The sequence below is a fragment of the Delphinapterus leucas genome, chromosome 1 (genome assembly GCF_059928025.1).
Source record: "Delphinapterus leucas isolate spDelLeu-1000000601 "Yukka" chromosome 1, BTC_Dleu_Yukka2, whole genome shotgun sequence".
NCBI classification, from domain to species: domain Eukaryota; kingdom Metazoa; phylum Chordata; class Mammalia; order Artiodactyla; family Monodontidae; genus Delphinapterus; species Delphinapterus leucas.
Genome location: NC_143129.1, coordinates 157,595,290 through 157,609,049, shown reverse-complemented (window position 1 = coordinate 157,609,049; position 13,760 = coordinate 157,595,290). Strand labels below are relative to the sequence as shown.

Below are 13,760 nucleotides of genomic sequence, written 5' to 3'. Positions count from 1 at the left end.
ACCAGACCACCCCTTCGGCCTTTGGAGTATGTGTTCAGTACACATTGCTTCTGGAATGGCTTAGTGAAGTGACTGGCCCAAGGCCACCAGCTTGTAGGCAGCAGGCCAGTTCACAAACGTAGGTCTTTTTATTTCCAGAACATTGTTATTTTTCTCCTGAAATTGTCAATGTAAGGTTGGTTTTATTGTGGAGAACATATGCCTCCTTAAGGCTTGAAATGCTTTTTAGCCATTGTGATTGATAATGGTCCTTATGTCCATCTATATAAACTTGAGAACCTGCTTGATGTTGGTGGAATTGTTTTGTTTTAAATTTATTTATTTAAATTTATTTATTTATTTTTGGCTGCGTTGGGTCATTGTTGCTGCGCGCGGGCTTTCTCTAGTTGCATGGAGCGGGGGCTGCGCTTCTTTGCGGTGCGTGGGCTTCTCGTTGTGGAGCACGGGCTCTAGGCGTGTGGGCTTCAGTAGTTGTGGCACGTGGGCTCTAGAGCGCAGGCTCAGTAGTTGTGGCGCACGGGCTTAGTTGCTCCGCAGCATGTGGGATCTTCCTGGACTAGGGATCAAACCCGTGTCCCCTGCATTGTCAGGTGGATTCTTAACCACTGAGCCACCAGGGAAGTCCGGAGGAATTGTTTCAGAAATTTTAGTTCTCAAATTTAGTTTTCACTTTTCTTTGTAGTTTGGAAGAATATCTAAAATAACAAGCACAAGTTAGCTTAAATCTTACCCCCTTTCTTCTTATTCATTCATATTAATATTCTTTCTTTTTCTTTCATTCCCCATTTGAAATATAACATCCCAACAGTTTTAGCCAATTCAAATAAGGAAGCCTGGAACTAACGTTAATAAATACCTGAGCAGTACTGGAACATAAAATGCAGGTGATAGTGCTGCTAATTGGGCAAAATAAAAAGCATGTCATCTAATGACAGGAAAACATGATCAAAATGCAAGTCAAAAAGGCAAGTGAAGAAGTTGATTTGCTTTGAACATAGGGAGGTGCTTGATATATGTTAAGTTGGAGACACATAGGAATGACTGGGGACATTCTCAGCCTGAAAGGCCTAAAGGCTGCAAGTTGGATTGGGGTGGTGGTGCATTAAGGTGAAAGATGGTACCAGTGTTTAGATTTGTTTTTCAGTCACAACTGGGCCAAGAGATATTTGCTTGCATTTGACAATGAGAGCATTATTTTTAGGTAAAATTTGACTGCCTGGGATGGGGCAGCTCTAGTGTTTTAATAGGAAGCAGCAATGGGCAAGGATTGGACTTCATTTTAGGGGAAATTTCTGTGGTCCTTTTTCCTTGAATAGTTGTTGTGATGATAGGGATTTAGGTATTATCTCCCAACAATATCTATTTGGTTTTAGTTGTTTCAGAGAGCTGTGTTGTGGGTTTAGGCATATTATAATGTAAAGGATTTTTGTAGAAAGAGTGAGGTACATGCCAAGAAATAGAGAGCCAAAACCTAAAGGTGCAGAGTTTTAGAAACTAGGGAATATTGTAGTAAAACCTTATGTTTCTTTGTATTTTATGAGGTTGGTCATTTTGATACATCCTCTTCCATGTCTAGCATATTACTAAGGGAGGATTTGGTGAGAATGGTAACTGGTCGAAAGAAAGAGCTTAAAAGACTTCCAAGGGAATCTTAAAGGAGGAGCACTCTGCTTCTGGGATATTTTGAAAACTCCTTAGGTCTCTTTCTTCAAGAATGATAAAGAGTAACCAGATATTAGAATGACAGATTGTCTACCCCTGAGTGATATGATTGAATCATCCCAATTTGATTGAATCATCCCATTTCCTCCATGATTTTCTCCTTATCCTCCTGGCAGTGGCCAAACACAGGTCTCCCCCCTGCCCCTTCTTCTCCTACTTACCTATTGTCATTAATTTTTCAAACTTTGCTAATCTGTCCTGGTCACCTTTCTGAGAAGATTCTGACTTTCAAAAGGTTTACGCTTGGGAATGGTATGCACCCACGTTTCTAGCCTTGCAGTCTGCCTTGCAACTTCCAGGACGTGTGTGTGTGTGCGTGTGTGTGTGGTGTGTGTGTGTGTGTCCCCTTCCTATCATGCCTTTTTATCTTTTTAAAAAATATATATATATTTATTTGGCTGAGCCGGGTCTTAGTTGTGGCATGCGGAATCTAGTTCCCTGACCAGGGATCAAATCCAGGCCCCCTGCATGGGGAGCGCAGAGACTTAACCACTGGACCACCAGGGAAGTCCCATGCCCTTTTATCTTAAATTCACTTCGGCAAGTCATGTGGATTTCTGATTGTAGTCCTACTTATACTTTCAAGGCCCAGAGAGAACCTCATTTATTTTGAAACTCCTAGGATAGTTTGCAGTCCCAATAAATCTTATTTCAGGGCCAGGCTTTCCAAGAGGCCTCTTTTTTCTCAGAAAGGCCATATGCAACAACTCTCTTGCTCCTTCATTCAGAAGTAATTATTTATCAGGCTTTGAGCTAGGTGCTGTGAGGGAATCCAGAGATAAATCATACTCAGATCCCACCCACAAGCTTATAAATCAGAAGGGGAAATATGGTAAGAAATACATAAATAATGATCATACAAGGTAATGTGGTGAGGGCAGGAAGAAGTACAGATTAAGGGCTCTGAAGGTTTACAGGAAGGAGTGATCACTTGGGGTTATTTAGAGAACACTTGTGGAGAGACGGCAGTTGATTTGAGCATTGCAGAAGTGGCCTTTTCTTGGTGGACTTTGATTCTTCCCATTTTAGTTTTGGAAAGCAAACTGTTTTTAAAACCAGATAAATTAAGAGATAATGGGAGTTGAGATTTCTTATAGCAACAAACATTCAATATTTCATCTGGTCCTTAAGTCTTTATTAAATAGTTAAACAGGCAGTCTTATTCAAGTGTGTATAATCTAATTAATGAACATGAGTAATAAATCTAATATTAATTATGAACTAAATCTGGGAAATTCTATTATGCATTTTTCATAAGAGTCATCTAAGCTAATGTGGCTTGGTCTTACTATATATAAATAGCTTTATCTCATGATAGCGATAGCAATTTAACATGGAATAAAAAGGATCCTGGAATATAAATCTCTTTCTTACTTTTAAATACATACCTTTCTTATCACTCTAGAAGATGAACCTGGCATATTTGCCATGGGTTGTAGATGTTGTAAGTAAGCTACTTCTGTAGCAAAATCAATTCAGTTGCAATTTATGTATTAATTATTAAAATAAGTGATAAAATTAACTAAGGTTACTTTATATTTTTTAACTGGTTGGGTGTTTGGTGAGCAAAATTTGTTTATGATTAGGTTTTATTATTTTAATGTTAAGTTTTGCCACAGTCAGAAAATATTGAGAACACCAACTTGTTTTCATAAGATCTGTTGCGTGAGATTTGATCTAATTTTTAAAGCCCCATGTGAAGACTGGATCTGCTTTGGGGAAAGCCTTTTGAATAAAAATACTCACTTTCTAGGAATTTATAGTAACAATTTATGTTCTTCCAAGAGATTTTTAAGATTTATTTATTATTTATTTATTTTTATTTTATTTTTGGCTGTGTCGGGTCTTAGTTGCAGCACGCAGGATCTTTGTTGAAGCATGCGGTATCTTTCGTCTTGGTGCCCAGGCTTCTCTCTAACTGTGGCGTGCGGATTTTGTCTTCTCGAGTTGTGGCGCGCAGGCTCCAGGGTGTGTGGGCTCTGTAGTTTGCTGCACGCAGGCTCTAGTTGAGGTGCGTGAGCTCAGTATTTGTGGCGCACGGGCTTAGTTGCCCCGCAGCATGTGGGATCTTAGTTCCCTGACCAGGGATTGAACCTGCATCCTCTGCGTTGTAAGGCGGATTCTTTATCACTGGACCACCAGGGAAGTCCCCCAAGAGATATTAAGATAATTAGCTACAAATCATCTCTGTGCAGAGATGCTAGAAAACATGCTCCAAACCATTTTCTCTTTTTCCTCATGAGAGGATCTTCTGTCCCTGATGAAAGTATAGTACCTTTGTTTTTTTGGAGTCAGGAATTTATGAAAAGAAGTTTCTCAATGGAAAAAGCGTAAAAGTTGTAACTCTAAATCGAAAGCTGAAATGATCCTTTGTTCGTAAATTCAACTTAGTGTAAAGAACAGTGAGAGCTGGATGGATGGATGGAAAAGAATGCCTTACCAGTGAGCCAGTTTCTTAGAAGTATAGCGGGAGGAGCTCATGTTTAAGCTAAATGACTCCTTAGGGTGGGAGTGAGGGAGCTGGGCAGAGCTTGAAGTAGGGCTGTAAGCATCTTTTAGAGGAGGTGGCCGGGGTGGTTCTTAATGCCTTTTCCCCCCCAGTTTTAAACTTCTGTGATGCAGTAAAATGTAAAGGACATTATTACTGACTTGAATTTTTTTTGCCATTATCCATTTATGATTTTCTAATTCAGACAGGTCTCTCAAGTTAAACACTTAACCTTTAATACGTTTATCAGTTCCAGATAATTTGTTAACTTCTGTTCTGTAGCCAACCCCCACTCTGGCAGTGTGGCTCTGAGCCAGCCACAGATTCATTCATAATCTATTGACTGCACAGATGTTTGGGAACTGATTGCGCCAGCACATCCTTAGTTGGGGCAATTCAAGATTTAAAAGCAGACTGTGCACAGATGGTTTTAAAAATGCTTCTTGAATTGTGTACCTTGGTAATGTTTGTGGGAAGAGATCAGAGGACAATCAAAACTGGTTACCAACTTTCTAAATCTCACGGGCCTTTGCACTCAAACTAAACCTACTCGTCATTAGCAGGTTATACAGAGATACACTGGCAATTGTGCGTCTTCCTCCTTTGACCATAGCAGTTTTCATGGCAGATTCTGCTAAGATCAGGCATGTACAGGGATCCCTACAATGAAAGGTTAGATTCTTTTTAAAGTTTTTTTGATAATTATTTTCATTTCTAGAAAGATTTTATTTGCCCCATTTAAAAAGGTTAGAGTCTCACTCTCATCATTGTCATGAGTACCTCGTAAGAATCTATTAATAAAAGTAAATAAATTTCTGTAGATTACCTTGGTTTCTTTGTTCTCAGTACATCTAAGAGAATAGTGTATAGGCCATGTGCATACGGTGATAAGCGAAAATGTCATGGGAGCTGAGCTGAGAGGATCTTACTTGGTTATTTAGGACTCAAGATTTTATCTAGTCATTTCCAACCGTGATTCAACATTCTTCACTTTAATTCCCTCCAGAAACTCCAAGATCATATTGCTTCCTAACACTTAGAGTTCCTGTTGATGTATGGAGCTGCTTGTAGGCCTCCAGCACCAGAAATTGGCTCCAAACCTTTTCCCATTACATCATCAGCCACTAATGTCATTACACCAGAGTGAAATCTGCTTTGAAGATTGTACTCTTGTTTTCCTTTCATTTCTTTCCTCTCATCATTTCCTTTAGAAGAAAAAGGGGAAAAAAAAAATTAGAGACCTTTAGGACAGTCCCAGGCAAACATTTAAGAGTGAATCAAACATCCTCACAGTCTAAACCTAGATTTATCAGCCTTCATTCCATTCTGCTGATGGAGAATGATGTGCCCAGCATGCATCCACGTGAAGCCTGGAAAGTAGCAGTTTGGTCATGTGACCCCTGGCTTTGGTGCGTTTCTTTCAGCTCTTCAGAATTAGTTCTTAATGACTTACATAGCTGTCCACCAGCATCCTGTCACTGGCCTGTCAAACCTTTTCAGATAGTTTCCCAGAATAGAAATTCTTAGGACATCACTAAGTTTCTTGCTCTTTGTGTTCAATTAAACTGTTTCTTGGGTGTAAGTATTTGTCAGATAAGCATTTAAGCCATCTGGAGTTTTTTGCTTCCCCCCCGTAAATCTTTTAAGACATTACAATGTTATCTATATTTATAGCTGATGTGGAGATCCTTATTCATCTTCCCTCCCCCATCACAAAGCAATTGACTGCAAGTTCTTACTCTCTTTTCTCTGTCCTAAATTTAATTCTTCAATGTTTTTCAACCATCTTTAAAGCTTCCAGTTGGTGGTGTGCTTTGTTTGGCTTTGTGCCTGACAGCATGGTTCAGGTAAGGAAAGAACTGGGAAGTGATTTCAGTTCGGAGACTTTGTGCCGTCCACTCAATTACTGGCCTAGACTTTAGTGTTTTTGTGTCCTTTGAGGCAGATTAGCTTTGAGATTAGAAAGAATAATAATCATCAGTAGCCCCAAAGAAGTGGGACCACAGTGTGTAAAACAAAAGAATAAACTTGGCTCTTATTTTTTAAGACTTTGGGTTTACATTTCTGTACAGTATTAATCACTGGGGACCCTTAATGTATGTGCTGCAGGCTGTGGCATGGAGTGTGAGAAGCCACATAGAACTTGAAAAACATTGGAGAGAATGGCATTGAAAATTATGGACCAGACTAGGACAACGAAGTGCCTTTTTTTCTTTCCCCTCCGCAAAATAAGACATTAAAAGTCCTTGATTCACATTAGGATTTGAGTTTGGATTTCTAGCAATTTTAGATTTTCTGCTTGGAGCTCCTTGTTAGTCTCTGCGATATGAGCTGGATAGAAGGGAAAACTTTCCTCCTTATTTTTGGCTAAGACTTAAGCTGGTGTGAAAAACCCCTTCAGCACAATTTTGTATACTTTCTCAGGCTGAGAAATTGAATGAATTAGTGAAAACATCCACAAGGAAAGCTATAAATAACCTGGACAGGAAGTCTGACTTTATTATTTCTAATGTATCTCATGTATGTGTTTGTTTTTAGTTGTCAAAATGTCCACAGAAGGAGGATTTGGTGGTGCTAGCAGCAGTGATGCCCAGCAAAGCCTGCAGTCCTTCTGGCCTCGTGTCATGGAAGAAATCCGGAATTTAACAGTGGTAAGGAAGAATGAGAAACTTTTAAAGAGTGTAAAAGCTTTGAGATGAATAACCAAAACTTAGACTAAAGTGTTTTTAATCTCAAGCACATTTCTAAAAATATAGTTCATTTCTGACCTTTGGATAGGAAAATGAAAATATAATTTACCTTAGGTGAGGTAACTACAAGGGTTTTTTTATATCTTAGTGGCTCTCTTTAGGCATGTGGTTGTATAGTGGATGCTTTGACTTGGAGATACTTTAATGTGAGGCAGATCTTTTAGAGAATGCAGAAAAGCAGAGCTTACTTTCCTCCAGTAGCTGTAGGTCATTTCTTAAGCCTGATTTAGTGGCCCTGCCAAATTTCTAGGACCTGGTGAAAACTATTGGGCAGTTTATTCAACAACAAATCTATTGTAAGCAGGCACTCTTTCCAGGTGTCAAAAGATACACTTAGATTGGGGTTACGTAACAGCCTTACTGACATTTTGGGCCAGATAATTCTTTGTTTTGAGGGGCTCTTCAGTGCATTGTACGGTGTTTAGCAGCATCTCTGGCCTTTAATCAGTAGATGCCAGCCAGTAGCACTCCCCTTCCAGTTGTAACAACCAAAAATTTTGCTAGACATTGGCAAATATTCCCTGGGGGCCGAAATCATCCCCTGTTGAGAACCTCTGACAGAGAAGAATCAAATAAAACCCTGGCTCTTGAGGGGCTTACAATGTAGTAATTACAACCAGAGTCATTTATTTGATCAGTATTTATTAAACAGTTACTGAGTCAGGCACAGTGATGAATCTGAAGCAATAAAAGTCAGAGTATGGTGTCATATCCTTAATGAAGAATGTTCCATTTGGTGTCATTTCAGCAAATGCTGAAGGAGCTCTCTGTGTTAGATGTGTCATTCCTGCCCTGAAGGTATCAATATTAGCATCCTGGCAGAGCAAACACTGGATTCCTTCTTGATGTAGAACTCATGTTGCAATTTCTTAGAGCTTTGGTCCTTAACCTCTAACATAACGTAGTCAGTTTATTTGTTCACTTGACGAATACTTATGCACCTACTATGGCTATGCTAGTTACTGTGGATCCAATTGTGAACCGGACAGACGGAATCATTGCACTCACAGAACATGTATTCTGGTGGGAGAGACAGACTATAAACAGGTAATGAATGAATAAAATAAACAAAATAACTTACTGTGATAAATGCCCACTTGACTTCAGGGGTAGAGAAACTAATTTATATTCTGAATGTACCTGTGGGTCACGTTTGTTTGTATGGGGGATTTTCAGCAGTTGAACTTGGCTTGAGCTTTCTCGGAGTGGCCTGTGTTCACAGGTGGATTTCCACTGAAAAATCATTCTTTCTCTTCTGCAGTCTAAAGGTAGTAGTTATCTGTACTATCTTAGATATAAAACAGAAGGAAGGAAAAAAATGAAATTATAAAGTCAAAAGTGGGTTATTTTGTGCATGTTTTGAGGGGATAATCTCATGGTTAAGCTTATCAGGTTTTAGTGCTGGGATCAGCCTGGTGTAAAACTAGTGCCCTCCTGGGGTGTGGTGGGACTAGGCCAGTGCAGCAAGTCTGTCCTCCAGCTTGAACGCCGAAAAAATCCAGGATCAGGCGAGGGGTCACATAAACTGTGGAAGTTCAAATTTAGCACCTAGCTTTTCTGTATTTTGTTGGACTTTGATTTTTTTTTTAATTGTGGTAAAAGGACACAATGAAATTTACCATCTTAACCATTTAAAAATGTACAGTTCAGTAGTGTATTTACATTGTTGTGAAACAGATATCCAGGACTTTTTAATCTTGCAGAACTGAAACTTTATACCCATAAAACCACCACCACCACCCGCTTTTCCCTCTCCCCAGCCCTTGGTAATCACCATTCTACTTTCTGTTTCTATGAGCACTCTAAGTACCTCACATAAGTGGACCCATACAGTATTTGTCTTTTTGTGCCTGGCTTATTTCACTTAGCATAATGTTTTCAAGGTTCATCCATGTTGTAGCATGTGACAGGATTTCTTTCCTTATTCAGGCTGAATAATATTTCCTGTGTATGTGTACATACCACACTTTGTTTATCCATTCATCTGTCAGTGGGCATTTGGGTTGCTTTCATTTCTTGCCTATAGTGAATAATGCTGCAGTGAACAGGAATGTGGGCTTTGATTTTTATCCTACTTGGTTTAATTTTCAAGTTTGACATCAGAGCAGATCGTGGTGTTGACCAACTTTTTGTCACTAGACATCTAGTCCTTCAGAGGTTAAAAATGGATTTGGGACTTCCCTGGTGGCGCAGTGGTTAAGAATCCACCTGCCAATGCAGGGGACATGGGTTCGATCCCTGGTCCGGGAAGATCCCACATGCCGCGGAGCAGCTAAGCCTGTGCGCCACAACTAGAGCCTGCGCTCTAGAGCCCGCAAGCCACAGCTACTGAAGCCTGTGCACTTAGAGCCCATGCTCTGCAACAAGTGAAGCCAACCGCAATGAAAAGCCCATGCACCACAATGAAGAGTAGCTCCTCCACCACTCGCCACAACTAGAGAAAGCCCGCGTACAGCAATGAAGACCCAATGCAGCCAAAAATAAATAAATAAATTTATTTTTTTAAAAAGTGGGTTACTTTGAGGGATTCACTTGTAGTTCAAGTTTTATGAGTAAGGAGAAAGAAGCTCAAGGAGGAAAGTCTTCTTTAATCTTTCTCCTATTGATGGCTAACTAAAAATTTCCTCCTGTGTACCCCTGAGAAAAGACTCCTAGACTGCTGCCATCGTATCTCCTACATCAGATGCTTAGAATGATGTTCGGCATAAAAATAGGTGCACGTTAAATATTTGAATGAATCAGATTCCTCCGCTTCAGAGTTAGTGTGAAGCAACATAGTGCCAAGTTTGAGTGAGAATGCAATCCAATAAAGTCTCTTTGTAAAACTTTTATTTTCCCTCTGCCTATGGCACACGAAGAAGGCATCTGCTTCTCTGACTGCACTTCTGCCTGTGTAACGTGGCTGACGTTTTAGTGTTTAGTCTGTGCCTTTCCAGAACTCAACAGCACTTACAACCAGACTTCCTCAGATATATCAGAGCCTCTTAGGTTGACATCTCAAAGTGTCTACCAGATTTTTTAAAAAATCCATATGTTCAAACCATCCAAATGTAAATAAAACTTATGAGAATACTCATAAGGTGTTGTGGTCTCTCTATGACTGGGACAAAGATGTTCCAAAAACAAGTAATTGAAGTTTGCTAGATGATATAATTCGTGATGTATTGGAGACATTGGCCCCAGTCGTTTTGGTCTGTGTTCTGCAAAAGCAGTTTGTCTTTCATCTCAGCTTGGCCATCAGGCTCTCCTCATTCTTGAAAGCTCTGCATTGTCCATAAACCCAGATGGTGTTCAGCTGGAATTGAAGTTGGTTAAAAATCATACCAAAATGATCGTACACCAGGATGATTGTGTAAAATACTGTATTCCTGCTTAGCAGAACTCTGGGAACAATAATTAATAGACTTCTTGGCATTGAATTTTACCCTTCTAGACCTCTTCGAAAGGGGGGAAGAAGAAGCTCACTTTTGTCTTTTGGGGGGCAGATGGGGAGGCAGTAATGCTGAATCTTAAAGAAAAACCTGATCCTCCTTTAAGCTCCTTCCGTACATCCCATTTAGCCTTCAGTTAGCTGTAATTTAATGCTTAGGTCACTTTCTTTTAATCGCCAGTTATATCTTTTCATTCTTCAATGCCTCCAGATTGTAAGATGACATTTCCACCCTTACAATCAAATCAGATAACCATTTAAATAAGAACTTGGAGGTAAAGGTTGGTGGACTGTTAAAAAATAGGTCCTGTGCTGTTTGAGCTCTTCCTGTAGAGCAGTGCTTCTCAGAATTTATTGTCTATATGTGAACAACATAAGGGTCATGTTGAAATACAGATTTTGATTTAGGAGGTTTGGATTGGAGCCTGAGATTCTGCATTTCTTTTGAGTTCCCAGATGATGCCATTGCTGGTCTAGGGACCTCACGTGGAGCAACAAGGCTTTAAAGCAGTGGTCCTTAACCCTCACTGTGGATTACAGTCACCAGGGTAGTTTTCAAAAAATGTGATGCCAGGACTCCACTCCCTAGAGTTCCTGATTCACTTAGTCTGGGGTAAAGCGCAGACATCTTGTTTTTCAAAAGCTCCCCCAGGTGATTCTAACATGTTGCCAAGGTTGAGAATCACTGCTTTCGAGAGGATAGAATCTTGACTTTGCCAGAGTGAGTGCCTGACTAGGTAGGCCTGCAAAAGATTTCTCATCATTGTTTGAGACTGTGGATGTTCTTTAGTGCAGCCTGAGACCCATTGACTTTTCTTTGGCTTTCAGCTCTCATTGAATGAATTCAGACTTCTTGAAATTCGGCAATTTGAGTTGGCAGCGTTTTTTGTTTTTTTTTTTGCGGTACGCGGGCCTCTCACTGTTGTGGCCTCTCCCGTTGCGGAGCACAGGCTCCGGATGCGCAGGCTCAGCGGCCATGGCTCACGGGCCCAGCCGCTCCGCGGCATGTGGGATCTTCCCAGACCGGGGCACGAACCCGCATCCCCTGCATCGGCAGGCGGACTCTCAACCACTGCGCCACCAGGGAAGCCCCGTTGGCAGCATTTTTAAGTGTAGCTCTTTGGTTGTGGTCAAGAGCACGAGAATGTTCTGAGAGAATCTGCTCTTCTACCATGCTGATGTCACTTCCAAGAGTAAAATGTGTTAGTTGTTCTTCCACTTGGATTAGCATCGGGAGAAGAAGTTTAATGTTACTCATGTCAGTTGCATGGTTTCCAATGACAAGGGGAGCATTGACTTGAAAGCCAATTTACTGATAGTGAAGGGGCTCCCCTCTCCAATAAGCTTGTTGTAAACCCTTACATGTGACTGGAAAGCTAGGCCGAGATTATAGAAAACTGGGCTGTTGTCAGCGATAATGAGCCACACACACACATCTGAAGATCCTTTAAGATCTCAAGGTTTGGGGATCATGAGAAAGTTTCTCACAAAAGAAAAGGTTGGTGGGGCTTAGAGCAGAGCTTTTTGTAAATTTCTGCCTCATTTTACACATCATCAAGGTGGGGATGATATCCTTGACCTTTTCTTGTTTTTTCTTTTAATTAAAGAATAGTCTCATAGAAATTCTAAAAGTAATATTTTATTCTTTCAAGTTAGGGAAGGAGGTCTTTTTATTAGCTTTGGGCTTTAGTTAAGTAATCTTAGAACAGTCTTGTGGGAATTATATTAAATAACCAAGCCAAATGAGAGCACACTTGCAAGAGACCTAAATCTTGTGGTCATAATCTTGTTCTTTGTGTATCATCCTGGGAGGCCTTCCAAAGGAATTATCATCCCTAGTATTCTCTTTGGCATTTCTGTTTGACATCATCATTTTGTGTGATATGCCACACAAGAAAGAAGACCAGTGATTGATTTCTGTAGTTAAATGTTTTTTTTAAAAATCCCTTTAGAATCTGGCCCCAATCCAGCATTCCCTTTCCTCCTGTTCCCCTCTGTACTAAGGTCATACATCGAAAACTTAAATAGGCCAGGTTTTTTGTCTCTGTGCTTCTGTGCGTGCTGTTTCTTCTGTCTGAATAACATACTTTTCCAGCAGGCAGATTTGCAGTATCCCTAGATATAATTGAGATTCAGCCCCTCTGTGGAACATTTGCCAGTTCCTCTCGCTCACTCCAGCGCCCCACACCTCCCATTGCCAGCTGGTCATTTCTTTCTTTTCCGTGTGGGATTTTACACCCCCATTCTAGTATAGGAAAGGGGATTATAATGTTCTTATGTGATAGTCTCTAACAATTAAACTATTTGGCTATTCAAAGGTAAGAATATATTTGCATCTTCCGCATAGTAGTAGGTATCATACATTTGCTGTTAGTTGAGTTGCATGAAGTAATAAATGAAAGAGGAGGAGAAAAAATAAGAATAGTATGTGTCCTGCTGTCTCCTTTTGGTGAAACTTTAATAAACTGGACTTCTAAGCCTCTACCACTCCAGGGTTAGGTTTTTAGAGGCTTATGGAAAATGCTGATACCTAATTTGGAAAAGGAAAAGATGAAAAATTAGTGTTGGAAATTTGTAGAGGTGAGTGGTAGCCAAGCAGCTTGTTGGGTTAGGGTGGAGTAATTAGACGTCTTGGGACTTCCCTGGCGGTGCAGTGGTTAGGACTCCATGCTTCCACTGCAGGGGGCATGGGTTCAATCCCTGGTCGGGGAACTAAGATCCTGCATGCCGCCCGGCATGGCCAAATAAATAAATTAAGTAAGTAAGTAAGTAAGATGTCTCGGTGTACATTTTATCCTAATAATTGCTCTTCTGTATTCATAAAATAGAGTCTGGAAAGGCTGGTGATGTTTTTCCAAAATGCCCCACTGCCTTCTTTGATGTATAGTTGAGGTTTTCTGTTGGTCTTGGAAAAGAAAGTTCACTAATGCATGTTAATTATACCAAATCTCAAATAAGAGCTACTTCCTCCGTAATGTGATGATGTAAATTCCCAGGTGAGCATATTGAGTCACATTTCAGACCACTTATAGAATCAATCATTTGACACCTAGTCCCAGTAGGGATTTTGCTGATTTTAGCTAATCTCTGCCTTTGCACCTTCCTCTTCATTGCAGCTCTGAAACCCAAAATTGATTTTTATTTCTAGAATTGCATCCATCATTGGCCATGTGTTTAAATACCAGTAGTATCAAAATAAAATGAAAAAGCGCTTAAACTGCAAGTAATTGAGTAGTGCTAATCGAAAATCCCTTTCCTAAATCCTATCCACAGTAAAGTTAAATGGTTTCTCCCCAGCTTAGTCTTGTTTGTTAAGAAAAAATTGACAGGGCTATTCCTAAATGACAGCTGATATATTCACTCTCACCCT

General features: G+C 40.2%; 1 protein-coding gene across 5 annotated transcripts in view; it reads left to right on the top strand.

The window, feature by feature from the left end:
* Positions 1-13,760, top strand: part of NFYC (nuclear transcription factor Y subunit gamma) — a 62,877-nt gene that overhangs the window by 26,255 nt on the left and 22,862 nt on the right. For 4 of the 5 annotated variants that reach the window (XM_022575388.3, XM_022575387.3, XM_022575390.3 and 1 more), the window contains exon 2: positions 6,749-6,861. In XM_022575388.3, coding sequence (XP_022431096.1) covers positions 6,757-6,861 — 105 coding nt within the window. In that variant the 5' untranslated portion in view covers positions 6,749-6,756. Of the gene's footprint in view, positions 1-6,748; positions 6,862-7,708; positions 8,008-13,760 lie in introns of those variants that run through there. The other variant, XM_089895246.1, reaches the window with a different exon arrangement.